General features: G+C 41.5%; 4 protein-coding genes across 10 annotated transcripts; 1 reads left to right on the plus strand and 3 right to left on the minus strand.

Moving 5' to 3' along the window:
- Positions 1-1,941: 1,941 nt before the first annotated feature.
- Positions 1,942-4,898, minus strand: LOC105275706. Of its 2 annotated transcripts, XM_026969379.1 has the most exons (4): positions 4,559-4,898; positions 2,918-3,265; positions 2,614-2,794; positions 1,942-2,492 (listed from the first exon to the last, which is right to left on the minus strand). In XM_026969379.1, exons 2-4 carry the CDS (start codon positions 3,003-3,005, stop codon positions 2,255-2,257), a joined length of 507 nt encoding a protein of 168 aa, XP_026825180.1. In that variant the 5' UTR covers positions 3,006-3,265; positions 4,559-4,898; the 3' UTR covers positions 1,942-2,254. The 2 variants fall into 2 exon arrangements, with proteins under 2 accessions (XP_026825180.1, XP_026825179.1); XM_026969378.1 differs by lacking the exon at positions 4,559-4,898 and having other exon boundaries at positions 2,918-3,393.
- A 1,100-nt stretch (positions 4,899-5,998) lies between these two features.
- On the plus strand, positions 5,999-12,429 carry LOC105282554 (Golgi membrane protein 1). Of its 3 annotated transcripts, XM_011344591.3 has the most exons (8): positions 5,999-6,028; positions 7,532-7,743; positions 7,882-8,129; positions 8,427-8,727; positions 8,818-8,896; positions 9,304-9,477; positions 10,801-10,899; positions 11,214-12,429. In XM_011344591.3, exons 3-8 carry the CDS (start codon positions 7,963-7,965, stop codon positions 11,321-11,323), a joined length of 930 nt encoding a protein of 309 aa, XP_011342893.1. In that variant the 5' UTR covers positions 5,999-6,028; positions 7,532-7,743; positions 7,882-7,962; the 3' UTR covers positions 11,324-12,429. The 3 variants fall into 3 exon arrangements, with proteins under 3 accessions (XP_011342893.1, XP_026825176.1, XP_011342895.1); XM_026969375.1 differs by lacking the exon at positions 5,999-6,028 and having other exon boundaries at positions 7,294-7,743; XM_011344593.3 differs by lacking the exons at positions 5,999-6,028; positions 9,304-9,477.
- LOC105282557 (GTP-binding protein Rit2) lies at positions 12,075-16,987 on the minus strand. 4 transcript variants are annotated; one of them, XR_003406505.1, is made up of 6 exons: positions 16,004-16,987; positions 15,848-15,904; positions 15,467-15,540; positions 15,130-15,321; positions 14,452-14,979; positions 12,075-14,307 (listed from the first exon to the last, which is right to left on the minus strand). XR_003406505.1 is itself a non-coding variant. In XM_026969376.1 (5 exons), exons 1-5 carry the CDS (start codon positions 16,179-16,181, stop codon positions 14,749-14,751), a joined length of 732 nt encoding a protein of 243 aa, XP_026825177.1. In that variant the 5' UTR covers positions 16,182-16,987; the 3' UTR covers positions 12,075-14,748. The 4 variants fall into 4 exon arrangements, 2 of the variants coding, with proteins under 2 accessions (XP_026825177.1, XP_026825178.1); XR_003406504.1 differs by having other exon boundaries at positions 12,075-14,358; XM_026969376.1 differs by having other exon boundaries at positions 12,075-14,979.
- Positions 16,988-17,329: 342 nt separating this feature from the next.
- Positions 17,330-22,816, minus strand: LOC105282555 (cofilin/actin-depolymerizing factor homolog). The gene is made up of 3 exons (XM_011344594.3): positions 22,637-22,816; positions 17,891-18,133; positions 17,330-17,772 (listed from the first exon to the last, which is right to left on the minus strand). Exons 1-3 carry the CDS (start codon positions 22,637-22,639, stop codon positions 17,572-17,574), a joined length of 447 nt encoding a protein of 148 aa, XP_011342896.1. The 5' UTR covers positions 22,640-22,816; the 3' UTR covers positions 17,330-17,571.
- Positions 22,817-22,926: the final 110 nt, after the last annotated feature.

Consider the following 22,926-nt stretch of genomic DNA (forward strand, 5'->3'; position numbering starts at 1 on the left):
TTTAGCGAGTAGCGAATAATTCGCCGCGAAGTGGCGAATAATTCGCCACGAATAGTTTGTGAGCGTCACATCTGTATGGTTGCATGTCAACAATAGTAAGAAAATATTATACATAGTTGTTTTGAAATGCTTTTAAATATTATATTTAACAAATATAGATTAAATTATTACTTTGTAGGAAAATCTTGAAATCTTTGTAATGGACGACGAGTCGGTTATAAACTGGACTTGGTATAACCACTAACTGCAGTGGTTATTGCATATGTACAATATGTACAATAAGCAAATTATTATTATATTGTACAGAAAAGAAAAGCTGCTGCAGTTGCAGCTACACTTTTACATTTGAGAAAAAGTGGAAAAAAAAGATATTGTAAAAAGAAATATTGGATAGCACCCATTTTTCAAGAAAGGAAAGTGCATGGATTCTTTCATGCTGTGCTACCTAAACTCGTTTTAGAAGATTTGAGATTTAATAATTACATACGCATGTCTGCAACTCAATTTGAAAAGTTAACATTCTTAGTTGGAGCAGACATATTCGCTGCTTGCGAATATTCGCTACAAGTTGAAACTTTTCAGCGAACAGCGATTACTCGCTAGTGAACAGCGAATGATCACGTGACCTTCATTCGCGGCGATTATTTCGCTGCATGAAACGGCACCTTTATGATATACCATGGAAACACTGTTAGATATCACCACGGCCTCATGTTAAAATCGAGGTAGTAGTACGACTCGACGGCAAAACGTTCGCAACTCTATTTTCACCAATTTTCAACAATTTTCAATAAATAGTATTGTTCAACGACGAGATGGACTTTCGAATACAACTCAACAGCGACTCGAGAAAGCTTATTATATAATATATAATTATAAATATTATAACAATATTAGAAAGCTTATGAAATATAAAAGTGATTAAAATGTTCAATAAATGAAACAAATTTTTCATTAGTACGAAAAATTAGTATTAAAAATAAGTTTTTTTTATTTATCCCACCAACCAAACCGCTCACAAAGAGTCCTGGAACTAAAAGGCGCATTACGTCAGGACTCTCCGCCGGTTCCACGCTCCCGGCTAAAAAGGGTGATTTTGTACGACCTACGTCCCCCTGTGGGCTACGTCCCCTGCCCCCAGGAGGTTCGGCCCCCCCCCCCCCCCGGATGCGCTCGTCCAAAATGCCGTGCATCCCTGTTGAGACCGGGCAGAATGCCCCACGAGTGGGTCATGCTGCCGAGTCGGTGACACTAAAACCGCGCCCGAGGATGAAAGGGTAGGAGAACCGCGGGTCCGAGAGCCCCGGTGGGAGGAAGGGTAGGAGGCCCGCGGGTCCGAGAGCCCCGGCGGGAGAAATGGAAGGGAAGGGTAGGAGGCCCGCGGGTCCGAGAGCCCCGGCGGGAGGAATGGAAGGGAAGGGTAGGAGGCCCGCGGGTCCGAGAGCCCCGGCGGGAGGAAGGGAAGGGAAGGGTAGGAGGCCCGCGGGTCGAGAGGGGGGGGGGGGGGGGGGGGGGGGGGGGGGGGGGGGGGGGGGGGGGGGGGGGGGGGGGGGGGGGGGGGGGGGGGGGGGGGGGGGGGGGGGGGGGTGGGAGGCCGCGAGTCTGAGAGTCCCGGCGGGAGAAAGGGAAGGGAAGGGTAAGGAGTCCCGCAGGTACCGCCCTAGCGGGGGGAAGGGAAGGGATGGGTAAGGGTCCCGCAGGTACCGCCTTAGAGGGAGGAAGGGAAGGGAAGGGTAAGGAGTCCCGCAGGTACCGCCCTAGCGAGAGGAAGGGAAGGGAAGGGTAAGGAGTCCCGCAGGCAACACCCTAGCGGGGGGGTAGGAGTCCCACAGGAAGAGCCCTGGAAAGACGGGTGGACTGCAGTCGGGAACGCCCGACTCCGAGGGAAGGGAAGAATGAAGAAAGACTACATACAAAAATACATACCAAAAAGCAAAAAGAACAAAATTACAATACATATTATTATTAACAAGTAATAACAGAAATAAGATAAAAGTGTACGCAAGTGTAATAAAGCCAGTAAGCACAGATACAATACACACAAATATAATAAAAGCCAATAAGCAAAAAATAAAAACAATTTGCAATATAGTAAACTAAATTAATTTCGCATATAAATAAAAACAATTTTCCGCGTTAAGGTGGCGTGTGGATCCGCATGGCGCGTCTGGGTTCTCAAATTGTTGCGCGTTCGCGACATCGTTGAACTCGAGCACAGCCACATTGGAATTCGTTGTAAACGTCGGATACGTCATCAGCCACTCTTGGTAGCCTCCGTTGAGGATCTTGATCTTCTTATACTTTGTGCCGGTTCACATTTCTCGAAAATGTCCTTCAGTATGTTCAGATAAGTGCTGGTCGTCAAAGTTTCCTGCGTAGTGTTCCAGTCCACCAGAATTATTACGTCCACGTGCTGCGCCGACCGATGCTTAAATAAATCGAATGACTGTTTGTCCTTGTGAAAGCAGTCCGCGAACTTGTAGCCCAGCTTTCTGAAAGCAAACACACCATGATGAACGTTCCAAGCGCGTCGATGAATTGAAAAAAAAAAGGATATTTTATAAAAATAGAAAGTTATAAGCGAAAAAACTTTATGCGAGATGTTGTATTTACCCCGGTTTAATTTCCGATTGTGGAATGTTGATGCACTTGTCGAACGTAATTTTGGAACCGTCATAATGAGCCTTCTGCCTGACGTCGATGATCAAATACCTGTCCACCTCCATTTTCTCCACCGCGTCGTTGTGCTTCCTGGAACTATGCTCACAGCGTATCTCTAACTTTTGTCTCAAGTCTGCAAGTATGTTTTTCACTTAATTTATCTAGAATACAAACATTCATGTATTTACGCACATGCAGCGGCACACAGTCATCTGGCTGGTCACTCTGGCATACACTGCCATACACTGCTGCTTACCTGATCGCTGGTCATGTTGGTGGAATAGATGGACTTGCGGTCCTTGTAATCCTGAGTTTTCTTCAGTCACTTGACCGTGTCCAGCCATCTCTTCAAGAGGATATACGCAGTCTTGTAGTCACCGTTCTTCTTCGCCATCTCGAACTTCTGGCGCATAGTGGGAAGCCTCTGGTACACGCTGCGTGGCTTCTTCCCCGCACAATTGACTCTCGCCTGCCTCAAGAGATCATTTACCCAGGTATACCCCAAATTCGCTCCGTTGGGCATCGTTGCTCGCTCCCGCAGCCTCGATCCTCGCCGCAAGAGTGAAGCATCCAGTGACACTGGCGACGTGTCCGGCGCGATGTGCTATCAGTCCAAGGATACGCGTTAATCGCTTTTAAGGGGGTATTCTAGTGTAAAAGCGGAATTTGTATGCTATTTTGGTGAATTTTTTTTGAAAAAAGTATAAGGTTTTTTGAGGCAGGGTTTTCCCTGCTTATTCATACATATTTGGTGTATGTTTCCAAATTTTTGTATTAGACAATAACTATAAATAAGTGCTGCACATGATATTAAATAAGAACATGAAAAAAAACAGTTGGTCCATGGTTCCCATGATTTCAGCTGTTCTGCTCATCTGAAACAAAAAAGCCAAAGAGATTCTTAATTAGTATGAGTGTGGCTATAGCAGGTACCAGAATGAAAAAAAATGTTGAAAATTTAAAACATGACTTCATTGAAAAATTAAGTTTCGATTTGTGCCATTTTTTTCACCATTGAAGGGCTGTAGAAATTCCAAAAAACAATATTTCGACTTTATTGTGGTAGGGGCTATAGCCACACATATACTGAAGATGTGTGCAAAAGCCTGAGTCAATTGATTAACTGGTTTTTGAGATATCATGGGAACCAATTTGAAAAACATGGTTTCGAGAAAAACACGTTTAAAGTTTTTCATACTGATTACATAGAGATAATGTTACTTACGATCAATCGGCTAGTCCAGGGCCATACAGGGGACATTCCTCTTGTTCGTAGAAGTCCTGCAGAGCTGATCTCTCTTCCCTGCGATTCATTCTCTGATCTCGAGAGAAGGTAGTGGAGCGCCGCTCCGAGCGGGTGATACGAGCTTCGTTCCGGGAGTTTGCGTACATCACCGCTTGCTGACCAATACTAACTCCCATCACGTTCATAAGTTTGAAAATTGGCATAAATCCTTTATTGAAAATTATAACTGCCAAGAATGTTGCTATTTCAACAACTTTCACGCCAGCATGGAGATGTTTTGGAGCAAAAGTCCAAATCAATGAATTTAGAGATTCATTGTACTATATAACCTGTACTATACAAAGGCTCCAATTCAAATGTACGACCTTCAAAGAATAACTATTTTCCGACCCTACCTAAAATACTAACACAATGCTCTGTTGTGTACCGCGCGGTCCAACCGCCGAGCGCGCGCCAGAGGTTATTTTCTATTAGGTGCTATTACTTTGTTAATTTTGCGAATCGGGCTAAATCTTCTCGCAGACATATTTTCCATACCATATACTTGCAAAATATGCCCAAAAAATTCGATTTTTCTGACATGCTACACTAGAATACCCCCTTAATCTACTTAGGGCCTTAGCTCATAGTGATTCGCAGAAGGGAACGTACCTGGCAGGTGCCGACGTGATATTCGCAGGTTCGCGCCGCGAACGAGAACGATCGCGCGACTTGAAGTATCTTCGTGGATCGTACGTGTCAGGTTTACGTCGACGGATAACCCGTCCTGCCGCGAACGACGAGCAACGACGTGCCTCAGGACGGCAACACTCTCGCTCTCTCTCTCTTTCTTCATTAGGCGCACCGGACGATACCGCGACGTCAAACCTAACCTCTCGTACGTAACTCGAACACCAAGATAAAGTTTTGACGGTGAATTTTGGAGGTTAACCTTTTCTCGCCCCCCATTTTTGCGCATATTTAGGTTAGGGCCAGCGCACGTACACTGAGGTGCATAAATGACTTCCTTTTTCGGTGTAGATAGGTGTAGATAAGCGCAGCATACATTCGACCACGCAGATGGCGCGCTTATCTACACCATTTACACCGAAAAAGGAAGTCATTTATGCACCTCAGTGTACATTGCCGTAGCCATAGACATAGTAAGAATAGACCGAGCGTGAAGCGCAAAACGTGAAGCACAGCTAGAAAAGGACGGAAAGTAGGTGGAGGATCTCTTTCTCTCTCTGTTCGCGTCTTCCCCACTCTCCGCTCTTACCCCTACTCTTCTTTCCTTAGAGAGAGAGAGAGAGAGCAATCCTTCGCCTGCTTTCTCTCTTTTTCTACCTGTGATTCACTGCCAAATCGAGAACACGCTCGGTCTATTCTTACTATGTCTATGGCCGTAGCACTTTATGCGACGCGTAAGCCATCGTGCGTTGACGCGACAAACCCGTCAGTACATGTCGGCCGCGCGGGCGACGCGCGATGGCTTACGCGTCGCGTAAAGTGCTACGGCAATGTACGTGCGCTGGCCCTAACCTAAATATGCATACGGATTCTTCTTTTTGAAGACATTTATGAAAAATGGGTCGGAGGTGCTACTTGTGCAGTAATTATAAAGAAAGAATAAAATCAACCGACACGTGATCGACACGAACCGTAATCCGTATGCATATTAGGTTAGGCTGATGGCAGAGGACGCGACGTAACGCTCACGTCGGACGTTAACGTAGTACGGTCCGTCGGCCGTACGGCGAACCGGGCGAACCAAAGCCGGAGAGCGCCCAACTAGGAAAGATTGGCTGCTCGGCGCGGCGCGGCTTATATACCCCCACTCGGTGGTCGTGGTGGGGGTGTGACGTCACGTCGGCGGCAGTGGCGTAGCGCCGCGGGGCATTTCGCGTAACGCGGAGCAGTAGCGTAGCACGCTACAAAGATGTATTTTAGATAGCTTCTTCGCGATGGTGCTGCCATCGTCGCACAATATTTGCACAATAAAATGCTTTTTACAAAAATTTAGCAATTTGTACGCACAAACTTGCAGCGGCCACCACTCGGGATAAAATAAAGGAATATAATGAAGCTTTTAGAAGTGACTGTAGAAGCGTAATAAAAAAGAAAAGTATATGTGAAACTCATGTATGTATGTATAAGTACAAGATACAATGTATGTATAGGTATAAGATTTTCACATATACAATGACCTGTTTTGACGCTAAAAATGAGCGTCAAGCGTCAGCATGAAAAAGCACCTTAATAGTTAACATAATATAGAGCAACACCGAGAAAGTCGCACCATAAAGAGTGACCGCAAAATTCGCCTATTTTTGGTCCCGCGATATTGGAATTGAATTGTGTGCCAAATGGTACTTTATGATAAGACATCAATCACCAAAAAGTTTTAAGTTGAGGTGAGAATTAGTTTCAGAGATATGGAGGGTCAAAGTAGTCAAAATTCATTAACGCGTCAGCTCATAACGCTTTAAAAGACGAATGTTTATGTCAATCTAATAATTAAAAATTTCGTATCCAGAGGTTTTGCTGATTGTTAACAACGAATTTTAAGTCAGATTTTAAAAATTCAAAATGGCTGATTAAATATGGCGAATAATATATTTAAAAAATGCATGACTCAAAGTTACAAAATCGATTTTCGAATCCTAACGAATTTTTAAATTGTTGAATATTTTATATTAATTATATTAATTAATTATATTAATTTCATAATTACTCTTGTTTTATTATCATTGTAATAATTTCGATGATGCATCAGTTATAGCTCGGGAAAGAAAGAAACAGAGGATGCTGTGCCGGTGATGTCAGACTATAGCCGTGACTAGCACGCAACTATTTTCAATATAATAATTAGTTATTTTCAGAACCTCTTTTCTGATAAGTAAAGTTCGGATCATAGAGATATAAGAATAGAGTGCGTGAGCGAGCTGAAAAAGCAATATAGCAATAGAAAGAGAAAGCTGCAAAAAGACCCCTTTGTCTTTGCACATGTGCAGATATGGGAAGACTGCGTATCTCTGCAAAGGCGCATGCGCAACTGAGAAGGACAGACGGGCCTACATGCGGCGCTCCTTTTCTATTCCTCTATCGCAACCGCTTACGCGTTAGCATTTTGAATTTTTAAAATCTGACTTGTAATTCGTTGTCAACAATCAGCAAAACCTGTATACGAAGTTTTAAATTATTAGATTGACATACAAATTCGTGTCTTAAAGCGTTATGAGCTGACGCATTAATGAATTTTGACTACAAACTAATTCTCACCTCAACTTAAAACTTTTTGGTGATTGATGTCTTATCATAAGGTACCATTTGGCACACAATTCAATTCCAATATCGTGGGACCAAAAATAGGCGAAAAAACCACTGATTTTGCGGTCACTCTTTGCTCCGATTAAAAATTTGAAACGTGCGAAATCAGTTTTTGATGGATACTCGCTATATTTTTCATAATTAAATCAATTTGAACTTGTGAGAAGTTCCAAAAGACTGAATCATCTTATTTTTCCTTTTTGTACTCTAAATTAATCTAAAATCTAATCGCAATATTTGACTGCTATTTAATATATCAAGAAACGATGACTGAAATGACTTGAACGAAATGAAAAGGAAAATTCCGATTTATAGTTTCAATAAACGACGGAGTGTCAGATCTGGAGCACCCTGTAGTTGAAAAGCAGCGGAAGGAAGAGCCGGAAGGAACGCCTTCGTGTGATATCGCTGCCGGCGCCGGCAGCGTATATCGGAGCACGCCCCCGAAACGAAACGCCAAAAATACGTAGGTTTCAAATGGCTGTCGCGGGAGGAACTTCCTGAGGGGAGAATCGAAACGGAAACACGTGAGTCGACGAGTGTCGCAAGGACGCGAATCCTCTTCGTCGCCTAAGGAAACGCACTCGCACGTATTGGGGTTACGTGCTGACCGCGGTCCGCGTTCCATGGGCGACGCGTGTGACACGTAGATCGTTTGCTTGCAGTTGCACGGCAGCAAACAACGCAGCAGTAACGTGGCATATGTTGAGTGTCGGTTGACGCGCGACAACGAGAACGATAAAGGAATGGGAATCGACGGTATGAGAGTCGGTGGTGGCAGATGCCCACCCCTCCTAGTTGGAGGACTGCTGCTGGCGTGCCTCATGCTCATCTGCAACTGGTGGACCCTGTCTTCCGAGAACCTGGAGCTCGTCAGGCAGATCGACGACCTGAACGAACAGCTCAAGATTAGGTAAGACGGCCTAAAAATTACCTGTCGCATAGGCACAATGCGCTTGCCAAAAGTGCTATGTTATTTCATCAGCACGATTGTTATGAAGTTAGCTGCGAAATGTTGATGTTGGAATGGAATGTCAAGATGCTTCTCATGAGACTATTTGCTTGTAGCGTGCTTATGACATGGTATGCACTCAATATTATTGTCATCTCCCGGTTTCTTCGTAAATCATTATTTTCATTCATTTCAGAGCACATTCTTTACTGTAAAATACAATTTTATTTTGACGAAGAAATTGGTTTTATTTTCCAGTGCCGAAGAGAGGGATCAGTGCGTAACGTTACGTGGTAACTTAGAACAAAGATATAAACACACGGAAGATGAATTGGCTTCGCTACATGTTCGATTGGAGCAACAAATTGACCTTAAAAAGAAAAATGAAGAACTCGAGGATTCGGTAACCGTGTGCAAAAGCGAGCTAGACTCATTGAACAAATTGGATGCCACTAGGACTGCAACATTAGAAACGTTGAGATTAGAAAAAGACACAATTAATACCCAATTGGACGTGAAGCGGGATGAAAACAAAAAGCTTCAAGAGGAAGTAGATAAGGTACGAGATATGTATTTTGTCTTCTAAAGTAGCAAACTTTTACTACAACGTATCATATAAAGTCACTCATTTCTCATGCTATTTTTATAGTTGAAGGAAGACATAGAGCGAGTTAAACTTAATTGTAATTCACCGCCTGACAAGAAAGAGACTCCCATTCTTCTGCCACGTAAGTCATAGTTGTTTTCACCTATTTTTGAATGAATTTTATTTAATACGTATTCCCACATTTGTGTTTCCCATTACAATTAACGTCAATTGTCAAAATTGATTTAATTTCTTGCAATTAAGCAGTACGTAAAGTGTTGTTTTGCATTCTATCACCAGTATGAGTATACGAATTGGAATGTTTGCTAACCTAGATAGCTAATTGCACTCTGCTTCATCGAGAGAAACAATCCTTAGTTGATTTTTTTCTCGAATCTCGTCGATATTCCCATTGATTATGTTCCCTGTAACTGCAATTGGGCTGCTCATGCGAGCATTAACGCGCGGCTATGACCTCGTTCCACTTTCTATGCACATTTTTTGACTGGCTCAGCATTATAAGATATTATCCGGGATTTGCTGATCTAGCAACGACGACGGTCATTAACAAGTCTCAATTGCCCCCGGTACCGGAGTCGGCTGTAAGAGTATCCGTAGCTGGTCAGCGAGGTTTGAAGTTCCATGGAATTCCGATCCTACCAACAGACCCACCCGGTGCTGTGCGCCAAACTCCTCGTTTCTCAGTGACCATGTTGAAGAAAGGTAGTGATACCTTTCCCCGTTCCCGGGGCGAGAGAATGCTACCGCAGATGACATGAAATTAACGAGTTTGCAATAGATTTGTATATAAATCACATTTTCGTATATTTATATACTTGTAACTAAAGCTCTGTTTGAAGACAAAACTTACTGTATCGCTTCTAAAATACCGTATCGCCGTCCATCCCTTGCTTCAATACTAACGATCTATAACAACTATTCTTTATCTATCTTTATCTAAAATCACGATGAAATTTTTATATGACGAAAGATCGTCTGGATTGTAATGCAAAATTGTCTATTAATTATCTACGAAATGTGAAATATGAAAATGTAGTAGTAGCCTTTTAGTTATTTTATGCTTTACATTGTCAAGTCTGATTCCGTATTTTAATTACGTAAAAATTATGATAAAAATCAGAAAAGTGATTTTTGTGAGTGTTAATAAGTGCCATGCAAGTTTTATTAACAAGCATTATTAACAACTTCTTTCCCTTAAAAATACAAAAATTTTGTATTTTTAATGTTTTAGTATAATCATTTTCTCTCTTGATTTTAAAAAAGAGAGAAATGTTAAAAATTATATAGTATAAAATAAGATTCTATTCTGCATATATTTATAATGCTTGAACGCTTTGCCCTATATTTATCGCGCTATAATCAGAACGCGAGATTGTTCCGACGATTTATATAATTATTTAAATTACGAATATATAATTACAAGAGATTTATTTATGTAGAGCTTTTTTTATATACAATTTACTAACAGCTTGTGTTGCAACATAATACTATATTTGTAATAAGATTTTATTAAAATGAAAAAAGAAGCATTATAATGTAAACCACAGATTTGGATTTGTATTTGTAGAGAAATATGTTGAAGAATAAACGATGATAAACTAGAATTGTCAACTCTTCAAAAATTGTAGGCATAAAACATGTTACGTGTATATTACTTTATTACATATAGAACATATATCTGTGATACGTTCAGTAACACACTCTTGCTTTTGGATTATATCAAACAGAATTGATATAATGATTATTAATAAATATTATGCGAATATCCTGATATCAGAGGATTCATTTACTTTATATTAACATATACTTTATATATGCGCGTGAAGCTTGCAAATATTGATGGGACTCGATTAATATTGAATTGAATAAATTAATAAAAGCAAACAAAGTTAATAAACATTAGTTATTAATGATACTCTCACATTACTGTTACTGTGTATATTCTGTATGACGGATTACGATTAAAATTCAGAAATAAGACAATTTTCAATTTTATTATAGTAACTTAGCTTACGTGGCTTTCAGTTGAAATGGAATCGAAACAAGTGAATGGCACATCGATTGATGCCGCGGAACAGGATGTGCCAGCTGACGTTTTGGAAGATCCTGAAAATCGTGCACGTGGTAATTAAAATTTTACATTGTGATATCACCATGCGCATTTTGCTCTGACTTTGCTCAAATATAATGTAGTTAACATATTAAAGCTAAAATGACACATATGATAAGCAGGAAAAATTTTATTTGTTTTAAATTAATTGGTTTTATATTATATCAAATCTCAATTTATCACTCACAACCGCAAACGTATACGTACACGCGTATTATTCTCTCTTTTCCATATAGAAAATTGAATTTCAAATCATTAAGAAAAATCAGATTGTGTGTTTATTATTAGCAACAAATTCTTATTTTTTATTTTCTTATTATTTATGTAGATAATGAAGATGACATTCAAAGCACAGACGATACTATGATACTTCTAGACAATGAGGAAGAAGGAAAAGCACAGGACATTACAAAAAAACCAGGAGATAAAAATAAATAATAGCATACAATGTAATATAAAAATGAATATGGCATTTATTTTGTAATAATCTTCAGATAACTAATTAGGCTAAAGTTAGTTGCAGAGAAATATTAAGCAATATATTTGTCTGCTTCATCATAGATATATTATAGATATATTTTTCCAGTATATCATGCAAGATATTCTGCTCATTTAATTGCATTATCTCAATCGTTTGTGATACATATATATATTTTTTATGCGTATGTTATTATCTTAAGAGAAATAGAATTGTTTTTTACATATTATTAAAGAGCTAGAACGTAATGTCAATACGTAACAAGATAAGTTCTAAATAAGTCGGTTCGGTACGCACATATACATTAATGAATATTAAGAGAATCTTTATTCATATAATAAGCGAATCCCGCATTATTGTAATCGTTCAAAGATCTGAGAATGACAAATAATTGCATCAACAATTGTTTCAAATAACATGTCTACCATAATTTTTTAATAAGCCATTATAAAGTGATTATTTTGCACATCATTTAAGACAACTGATAAACTTATATTTATTTAATAAGATGACATTTTACATAATTGTACAAAATATAAAATAGCGCAGCCAGAAAGACTTTAATTGAATAAATAATTAAGATTTGTATTTTATCTTGTCAGTTTTATTATAATCTTACAAGTAGACAGTTAATAATAAACTTTAATATAAACATATGTACACAAAGTATTACATTCGCGTTGATAGAGGTAAGTAATAAGCAGATTCATATTTGTAATAACGAAATATATTCAGATATAATACAAGTATGATTTTAAAATTTTATTTCTTCAATAATTATTACTTACTGTAAAATTATTTTGTATTAATAGTATACAAAATATTTTAGTTTTGTATTAGATCAATGCTTTAGCCAGCATATGGAATATATATATTTTATATCGCGAAATTCTTACAATTTTTATATATGATATTTATTTGTGCCATCAATCGAACTTGCTATCTGTTAAATAAAGAAATTACATCTAAATTAGAGGTTTCTTTTTAAGTACACGTTATTAAAAGTTTACGGAATTCTTATAACAAATGTATGTACATGCGTAACATCAAATAAAAATGTAATATGCAAGCAATCATTAATTATTATGTCGACCTTATACATTTTAAATATTCTTTATATGCTTGTTGTTACATTTTCCATTCACGATACTCTCATGGTTATTACACATGCGGAATTTATTATCTGCGCGAAATTATATTTCATATTTAATCCATTTTATATTTAACTAAATGTTGTATAAAACGACGATATAATTTAATTATTCGTGACATGTATCAATTTACTTATATATAAACATTTTTATATATAATTAACAATAATGTCATATACATATTACAATTCTCAGTTTACGTAATTTGATTTTATACGTCGTTAATTAGAAAATAATAGCTCTAAAATAACAATACTTCTCACTGATATGTGAAAGTATGAATATTTCATTTGCAATATCGCATCTTATGGCAATTTCTCTTTTTTTAAAATACATATAACTATTATTTATTAGTAAAGAAAGTGAGCGAGCGAGAGAGGGAGAGAGAGAGAGAGATAGACAAAGAGGAAAAGAAAGTTTACTTGATAGCCATTTTGTATTAATTATATTGCGAAACTTTGGCAAAATTATCAAAAGTACATTGTACATTATTATTACGGAGTAAATTAGTATTTATTAATAAATAAAAGAAACTGCGTTTTAAATAGATTAAATTATATTTTTATAGATAAAGATATTTATTTGATATATAATATTACAAGTAATAACATATAAAAGTGCACATTGATCAACGTTTAAACTATGTAATTAAACTAATATAAATTAATGTATTACAACAAAATGCAAAATGTGACTAGGACAATTTAAGTAACGACTAGACAATTACTATGCAGGTGCTTACATCTAAATAATTCTCTCTTTCCCTTGTTTATATATATATAAAATATACACATATCAGTGCAAATTTATATTCTACTACTATTATAAACATTTTGTGCCATTAATTCACATTAAATGTTAGATGAAGAAATAATTAGTGTGTGAACAATTTATTAATTTCAACTTATATAAACATAATTCTATACTTGAAGAGCTGCATATATGATCGAGGCATTTATCGTCAAATCGTCAACAAAAATTAAATTGCAATCAAACTGCAATGTTGTGCACTGTAACTGTACAACACATGCATAAGAGTCATAATTATGTTAAAAATCTATACAGTATTTCTCCTGGAGCTGTCGTATATTGGTAATGTATAGAAATAATGTATAATAGTTGCTTATATCGCCAGTTTAATTGTCCGTATTTATGGCAGACGTATTTTATGATATATTTCTCTTGAGAAATATCTCTTTGAAATATCTTGGAGATCACATGATTCACGTAATGCAACAATCTTAAACTTTGCAACTTATTGTAACTTGGACAAAGTTATCGCGCGCGCGTATATAATTTTTAGAGTACATATTTATAGAATGTACATTCTAAAAATCAATCTCTTTTATATAAAATCATTTAATACTTATATAACATTTCTCTCATATTTACATGGTGAATTAAATTAGAATAAATAAATTCAGTTTATCATTTACCACTTGGAGCGCAATAATCTCTCATGTAAAATTGCAACAATCTCTGTTACGAAGCTCTTATATAATATCTTGCACTTGCCACTTCGTCTTAATGTTTCATATACTTCTCTTTGGTCACGTAATCAGCTGCTAGTAGCAAACTAAAGTCTACAGATCGGAGTTTATTACAATCAGAGTTAGAATAGAGAGACTTTACTTGAGACAGTCGAAATATCTAACTAAAGTTGGATACTTTCGGCATTTAGCTTCGTCATCTCATCACTGATTGCTTCACGAAGCCTAAATGAACGTGAATGTACGTTAACAGCCTTTGAGAGATAAATCATGGAAGAGAGACTGCTGTCATCGTAGGAGAAACTGGAAGCCACGAGTATGACGTTGCGCCGTTTACAGGAAGCATGATTCTCTCTATCGAACGTTATATGTTATATATATATATATATATATATATATATATATATAACATATATGTGCACTCATATATATTTGTTATATACGTACATGCCGAGTAGCACGAGTGATTGACTAATCTGAGATCTCAGATTAAATACAAGTGCGCTTTCCAGTCTGTCTCTGACAATTTCACCTTGCCGTATCCAGAGTATATGGGGTCAACGATAAGGCAGTGTGGTGTTGACAAATCGTCAGTCTCTAAACAAGACTACTGTGTGAGTTATAAAAAGCTATGGGCAATTAATACGCTTACTTCGTTGCGAACCCTCTTGATATTACACTCGTCCTATTGCTGCCTTTGATTTCAATAATCTTGCTAGTAGGAGGCTCACTATCGAAACGGTTTTAAAGCGAATGATGGGAAAGGTGCCTCTGTTTCCGCCGGAAGATGAACGCGAATATCGAACGAATCCGCCACCAGCGGCTGCGCTTGCGGTTGCGGGACTTCTCCTTGGCGCGGATCTGCCTGATCAACGAGAAGAACGCGTCGTCTATGAATTGCCTGAGCGCAGCGGACGTCTCGTAAAACGGACAACCTAGTTCCTTTGCCAGTGCCTTACCCTCCTCCATGCTCACCTGAAAGGGGCTTTCAAGTTGAACGCGGGCGAGAAACGGCGTTGTTCGTACTACATGCTGTATGGACCGCACGGATACTTGCGACTTGTTTAATGATAACGATGATGATCGACTCGAGATGAGATCTGATGATCGGCATCTAATACGTACCTTTCGATGATGCTGCAGATCAAACTTGTTGCCGACCAACACCAGAGGAATCTCCTCGTTGGCGCGCACCCGCGATATTAGTTTCCTGTACTCCATTATCTCTTGGAAGCTATGTCTATCCGTCACGGAGTAACATATCATGAAACCTTCTCCGCACCTCATGTACTGCTCGCGCATGGCTGTGAACTCCACCTGTGCACATACAACATAAGAGGACCGTTCTCAATCTCATGCGCATTAAACAGAGACACTTATATACGAATACATAATCTGCCCTTCTTGCTAGTTTCCGTGTAATGCTATTTTCACCATCGTAACATACATAAGAATCTCAAACCTGTCCAGCTGTGTCCAAAATATCCAAGAGAGCTGCCTCGCCATCGATAACCACTTGCTTCTGATATGAGTCCTCTACAGACAAGAGAGAAATTGTTACATACATCTGCCTCGTATTCTTTTCTGCTACACCCTCAAGTATAGATCCTGAGCAGAGTCTCTTTTAAGCAGATTCGACTTATCTCCGATCATCTACTTTATCCTTATCTCTGTGACTCCTCATTGACTTGATTCTCTGCTAAATCCACATCTGTACTTGAGAGTTAGTGAAAATTCTATCACTTTTCTCTTCCTCTCCATTTCACCATGTACACACTGCACACACACACACACACTCTCTCTCTCTCTTTCTGTCCAGCACGAAAGTCTAGGTCTAGCTTACCTATAGTAGGATCATGATAATCCAGAAATCTGTGACTGACAAACTGCAGCGTGACGGCTGAAAAGCAACCCTTGTTACAGCGCAGCTCATACTCAAACGTTCAACGAGACAGCGCGCGCTCGCGGATACTCGTACGCGCCGATCGGACAACGATACCTGATTTGCCAACGCCACCATCGCCTAGCACTACGATCTTGTAGACCCTGAGTCTGCACCTGGTAGTGGTAGGCTGCACCACCACAGCTGACACGTTGTCCTTGCCGTTGTAGGCGATGTTGCGTTCCTGCGGCTCGGCCACCGTCGACATCGCGGTGGCTGGTGGTCGACTGTGCATACCGACACGGTGCGCACCCGCGTACGCGCGCGCGCGCGCGGTCCTAGCGACCGCGAAGGCGCCGACACGCTCCCGTCGGCCGTCGGCGAGGTGACTGACACACTCGATCGCACCGTATCGGAACGCGATCGATTCAGCGGACACACCCGCGCTGCCGCCGGCGGCCACTCTGCGACGCACGTGAAAAGCGTAGCCAAGCGTGGCTCATATCTGACGCGAGAACGGTACGCCGGCACTCCTGGATCCTCGCGCTGCCGTGCGGTACGGTCCTGCTCGAATCAACGGAACGGGCATCGACTGCGTCCGCCGCGACGGCAAATCCGCATAAGCCACCGGAACCAGACTCGACGAGATCACGGGAACACGACGACTGGTGACCGCGGTGATGCCAGCGAGACGCTGCAACATGCTAACGCGTGGAGGGGGATACGCACACGAGAGAGCGACCGCGTACGTGTGCGCGCTGCGCCTCGGCCAGCTTCGGCAGTCGTACAACCTGCCGCTTCTTTCTCGTCCGACCTTAGCCGTAGCTCGAACGCCGCCACCCGCGAAATCATAATTCGAACAAACATTGGTAGGTGACGCCACGGCTCCGTATTAGAACTTTTTTTTATTTTTCACTCGGGGCCAAAAAATTTGGCTACAACCGCTTTAATTAAAAAGCAACGCAATGGCATGAATGGCGTTTTATCTTGAAATAAAGCAACCTTATGGCACATAAAGGGAATTCTCCTTGACTAAATAAAAACCTTAGAAATTTATTCAGCGATTTACGCACACAAATCGTATGTCTGGCACACATTTAGTCGAGTCTTGCCAGATTTTGTCAAACATCGCTGGAGATCTCGCGTAAAGCGACTTAAATAAATAAAATCGTGAAAACAGCATCGGGATATTTTTTTACAGGATAATATATGATATACGAGGAGTTATAATAAAACTGACTTCGATTCAAACCTTGCACAGTCTTGCAAAAAAAAGTGTAATAATTTCGTTCCTGATTGGTTGTAAATTGTTTTGTATTCTTGTACAATTATCTTATAATTATAATAATAGTATAATAATATTATATCAGACAGATTCACACAATGTCCGTGGCATGAAAAATAGGGTAATCACCCTTTGCTGTTTATCCTTTTCCTTTTTTCCATTTACTTTTTGCTAATGATGCTTACGCTCCCTTGATGACTAACATACGTAGCGCAAAATATTCGATAATCGGTCTCATTTAAAAGTGAAAAATGTGTAAAAATGTGAACCCTCGATGCAACGACAGTATAGAGCATTACTTTTTTTTGTTTCTGGGAAGTTAATTCGCGATGTACTGTATTCCATTGGATTTTTATTTTCTTATCTCGTAATAGTAGTTTTGGGATTCACTGGAATACTCCTAATTCCTGTCAGTGGCTCGAAGCTTCTCCTCGACAGCCTCCTCGGAGGCCTCCGACAAATCCGTCGCCTGTATGTACTTTTGTACACCGACCAGCGATTTTTTCAAAGCATCGAAGGAACTCGAGTACAACATCTTCTTCTTCACCTTAGCCGTGTCGGGACACCACGACATCAGGAATAATTTCTGTTTCTTAGATGCCTGTAAAAGATGATAATGATATACGTTTAAGAATATTCTTCGCTCTATCAGACTATAGATATTTTTTAAATCTATTACAGAGAATAACATTCATAAAGATAAGCCTGAAGTTAATTACCTCAGAAGTACCCTGACACTGATGAGTATACTCGAAATCAAACAGCCCATAACGACACTCCCCGCTACCGCCCTTCTGCAAATCCTCGAGGAAGGCATCGTAAGCCGCGTCACGAGGTCCGATGACTTCGACGTCTATCTGCCTTTCATCTTTGATGTAGAAGATCACATATCGATGCTTTTTGTCTTTTTTTATCTCCTCGTACGTTGTCTTGCAAACATCCGCGACTGTCACTCCAGATGCCTAATGAAACATCAATAGGAACATGGATTATCCAGTGATATACCCCGAGAGTGATGAAATAAGCGATCCCGATGATTCAACCAACCGTTTGTTGGAATTTCCTAAGAGATCAGCTGGTATATTAATGTAATTATTATTATGTAATACTAACAAGGGAACTAACACAACTGTCCCTCACCGATTTTGATGGGCTTTGGATATGTTGTAGAGCATCGAAAAATATTAGACCCCTATTTTTTTTAGCTGCGTATCTCAACGTTAGGAGTTGAAACAGCCCCTCGAAGATAATGAATTTTTTCATTTTGAGCGAATATCTTTGAAAATATAAGATATATAAAAAAATGTTTTATACAAAAGTTTTATAGTATTTTATACTCTTTACAACGGTGTATTCACATTTTTCGAAAATGTCAAATTTTTTAATTTACCCCTATCTTCGAGGGGCTGTTTCAACCCCTAAACGTTATCAATACATATCCAAAGCCCATCAAAATCGGTGAGGGACAGTTGTGTTAATTCCCTTGTAAGAGATCTTCTTAATTTGGGAAGCAATTTTGAAAACTTTTCCTCAATGTATCTCATTTCATTGCAAATACGAGCTATGAACAGAAACTACACAAAAAGTCGCAAAACAGCTGTTTCGGCGCCGATTGCGCCAGGGTGGCCAGTTTGATTGGCACGGACACTGGGTCCTCAGTAGGTCGATACGATGTGCCGGCGTCCAGCAATCGGCACATCGCGCTGCCGTGTCGGTCAGGCCGTTTAAGCTTATTCCGCGAAGAAAATACGTGGGGGACGCGCTACCAAAATAAATTCTTCCCACGCGCGAAATCCTCCCGATGCGCTAAAAGAGATCCGGCGATCCCACTTCTAAAGTTATCCCCCTGGTTTCGGGCACGTGCCGCGCGCTACGAGCTCTCTTCTCGTAGCGCGCGGTCCTCTCTCTCTCTCTCTCTTTGCTCCGCGGAAGCCGGTGAGATGCGATCAACAGACACCTTGGCAGCAAGACGCAAGGTTCAAAACGCTAACGCGTTCTCAGCGGCTGCAACGCCGAAAAGAATCTTGTATTCGAACGCCACGACGTCCATGTGAATGTAATTTATGCAAGACTTTACGTGACAGTCGAATTGTCGAGCAACGTTTGGCTTGGTCGAGATATTCGCATGACGACTGTGCGACGTCGGCTCAGATTTCACAGAAACAGATGAACGGACACTGAGAATAGATCGACGATCGTGTGGAGCCTGGACAAGCTCGATAATCGATGCTAATACCAATATATCGCTATAACGTTCCCTACCTGGCAGACTATGAATAATGATGCGAATCCCGCAAGAGAAACGCAAAGGTTCGTTCGTGAACGCGGAGGATGCAACTCCCGGGTCGATACCCTAACAGGGCGGCGACAAGGGACGTCAGTTAGAGGGATGATGCCGGAGGCTCCCTCTTCTAGGCCATGTCGTACCCCTCTTAAATCTGAATCGCGTACAAGGTCAGAGGCGATGACTCATCGAGCTAGCCTAACCTGGTTTACCGCAGAGCCGATACGTCCGTTAGTTTCAACTGCACTTTCTTGCACTTTGTATGTTCAAAATGAAAATGGTACTCAAACTTGCAAAAGGAATAATATCGAGGTGTAACGGAGGTTGATAAACCCAAGTGCTCCAGAACGTTGTCTGGAATTCCGTCAAACATTTGTCAAACGAGTGCCTGTTCCGCAGCTTGCGGCTGGAAGATTCTTCTCGGGTTTTTGTCGAAGTTCGATTGCAAGGAAACGTTTCGAAGGGCGATAATCCGCGAGGCTTTCCGAGAAAGGCCATTCGCAACGTGGCGAGAGGTTAATCAACTGGCCGCCGCCACGTTCGCGGACGTAGACGTCAGTGAACTTGGAGAATCGCTGGCCCGCGAGAAAATAACCGACCTCCTTACAGGCTCATTGAATTTTTCCCTCTCTTCGCTACCGGGCGCACTGGGGCGTGCACCGCTCCTCTCTCTAGTTCACTGTCATCCTCGAGCGGCGGCGAGGAGGCACCAGAGATAATCGGCAGGTTGGAGGAGGCAGAATTTCGCGAGGACAGCCGGGTTCGCCTCGTTAACGAGGATATCAACGTGCACGTTTCCTGAATTTCTGAACGAACGAGAGACCGGCGCGACTGCTGATGAGAAATACGTTCACAATTCTCAATTCACACGTTACAGCTCTCCGTTTATTAATTCCAAGAAGCGCTTTACGCGATTCAACACTTTCCGGTAGTCCTATCTAATATCGCGCAGAAAACTATCATCGCTTATTTTATTTGATAAATAAAGCATATTTGTCACATGGAGCCTAGACGAAGAGAAAGAGCGTTTCACTTTTGTGCACGACATCGAAAAGCTGTCACTAGATACCTCCCGTAACTGTTTTTTTTTTTTTTGCATAGGTAATTTCCTCGAGGTAGAAGACCGGCAAAAGTACTCTGCAAAGGTACTCCGCGAGGGTTAAGGTCATGCTTAATTGCACGGATGGGAAACGTCGCGGCGATTCGACGCGATAGCAAGACTCTCCGGTACGCGAGTCAGTCTTTATTTATATCGCGCGAGCCGCAAGTGGTTTCGATAAAAGAAGCCCACGACCGTCCAGTCGCTTTGTTGCGCGACTGTAACTTTTCCCGATATAAGCTAGACGCGCCGTTATCGCCGCACTCGTGTTCGCTCATGTGCCTTCATTTTGCAACCGCGAGCTTCTTCGATTCTCTCCGTCATCGCATCGCTCACCGGAATCGTGTTCGAACGGAGGCGATTCTGCTCGGCGTGACACGTGACGTGCGAGAAAGTAGCTCGATTTACGTTCGATCCAGTGGATGACACGCTCTCATTAATCGCGAGTCCGTCTTCTAACAATTTCTACTCTCGTCTTTCTCTCGTACGCTCGAACACATTCATACGTTAACTTCGATGCTGTCGATGGAGATCGATAGCACGTCGGACCGTCATTCCTTCGGTAATGTCTCTGGGAATCGTCGAGATACGATGCGTGGACACCGTCGACAATCCCAGTGGGAACAGAAACGAGTGAATTCAAATAGAAATAGTCGGCGAGAGCGCGACACACATCGTGATTCGTGAAGCGACGACCGAAATAAATACGCGACGAATAAGGTCGAACGTTCCGCTAATCGACAGATCTCGAGAACAATCGCACTGTTTTGATCCTGAAATGATGTTTTCAACAGGTGCTCCGCAGGAGTCCTTAATATCCTGCAAGATCGCATCGGAATTCTATAATCTCGAACGTAGGACGCCGTTTTACGACCGTGCGTATTAAATTTAAACAACAAACCGGTTGGCGGACGGGTCTTCCGACGTTCACCTCTAAAATAAAATGATGCTCTCTAATTCAAATATAATATGCAGATGCTTATCTTCCGCGTAACGGAACTAGGCGTATCGCACATGACGGAGTGTTTTTCGACGGAGTAGAAAAACAATGTAAATACGTAACAAACACATCTAAAAATACGTAAAAAAAAAAACAAATATGTAAATACATTATCACTTCATTTGTCCGCACATCGGGCTCCTGTAAACGCGACATTAACAAATGTATATTTAATGACGAATTGAGTCATTGGCGTTCCTGGAAACCGTTACCTTTTACGTCGCGTTTGAGACGATTGTCGGGATGTCGAATACCCTCACAATAGCCTGCGAATCTTCAGTGAGCGGAGAATTCGACGTATTAATAAACCCTCGTCATATACAAACGGAACAAATTGGACTATCTCTTCTTAGAGGCAATGCAGCGAAGCTTTAAGAGAAAATCGAACTCGTCGGGATTGTATATCGATTAAAATCGGTTGCACCGCTCGAGAAGGGACGAGAAGACGGACAGGGATGTGGTATGTGCGAGAGATGAGGGTGTGTGCGTGCGTGTATAACATATATATATATGTGTGTGATGATACGTAAGAGGGAGAGAGCGCGAGAGAAACAGAACGAGAAACGCAATCCGGACACAAAAGCGCGATCTCACGCCGCGGTATGCGATGACGCGCGATTCTCGTCGTCACCGATCGATCGTCGGTTGGTTGGTCGGTCGGTCGGCTCGTCTCGCCAAAGTGGAAATGAATCATACGCTTCCTGGAAGCGACGGCAATTCCGCACGCACTGTCGCAAGACTCTCTCTCTCTCTCTCGAGTAGGAATCAGCATTCGCTGATGGAGAATACGCAATGGAGATTCGACGCGCGAGCCGCGATACGTGGCCGAGATGAGGTAATCGAGAGAACGCGAAACGTTATGAATTCTTCCAGTTGCCGTTGCGAGGAAGAAGGCGTATCTCGCCGGGCCTAGCGAGCAGAAATGGCGACCGGCGCGTCTGCTGCGGCCATAACCACAAAAAAGTCGCCGGGTGGCCTCGCCCGTCGGCCGACCGCGGCGCGTCACCGTTGCATTTGCGGGCGGTTTTCTCGGGACGGTTTTGTACGCGACGGATGGGTGCGCGACCCATCAGGATATTTACCATTTTCCGTAGGAAGCCGTGTAGCCGGTGGGCAGAGTCACGTGAACGAGCACTTTAACCGACACTTTCCCGGAGTATCTCGGCCGTGGTGGAACTGGATAGCGGCGTAGTGTCCAGTCGAAGGGGTCGCGCGGCTGGCTCACGGGCGAACGGGAAGGGAGGCTCCTCTCTCGCAGCCAGCTCTCTCTCTTTTTCCGCGGATCCTGTATCCCTACGCCTGCGCGCGCACTGCCGACGCGGTCGGTCTCTTCGATTGGCTCGCCGGCCGCCCGCGCCCCGTCGCGCGTCGT

Source organism: Ooceraea biroi, chromosome 4 (genome assembly GCF_003672135.1).
Source record: "Ooceraea biroi isolate clonal line C1 chromosome 4, Obir_v5.4, whole genome shotgun sequence".
Lineage (NCBI taxonomy): Eukaryota > Metazoa > Arthropoda > Insecta > Hymenoptera > Formicidae > Ooceraea > Ooceraea biroi.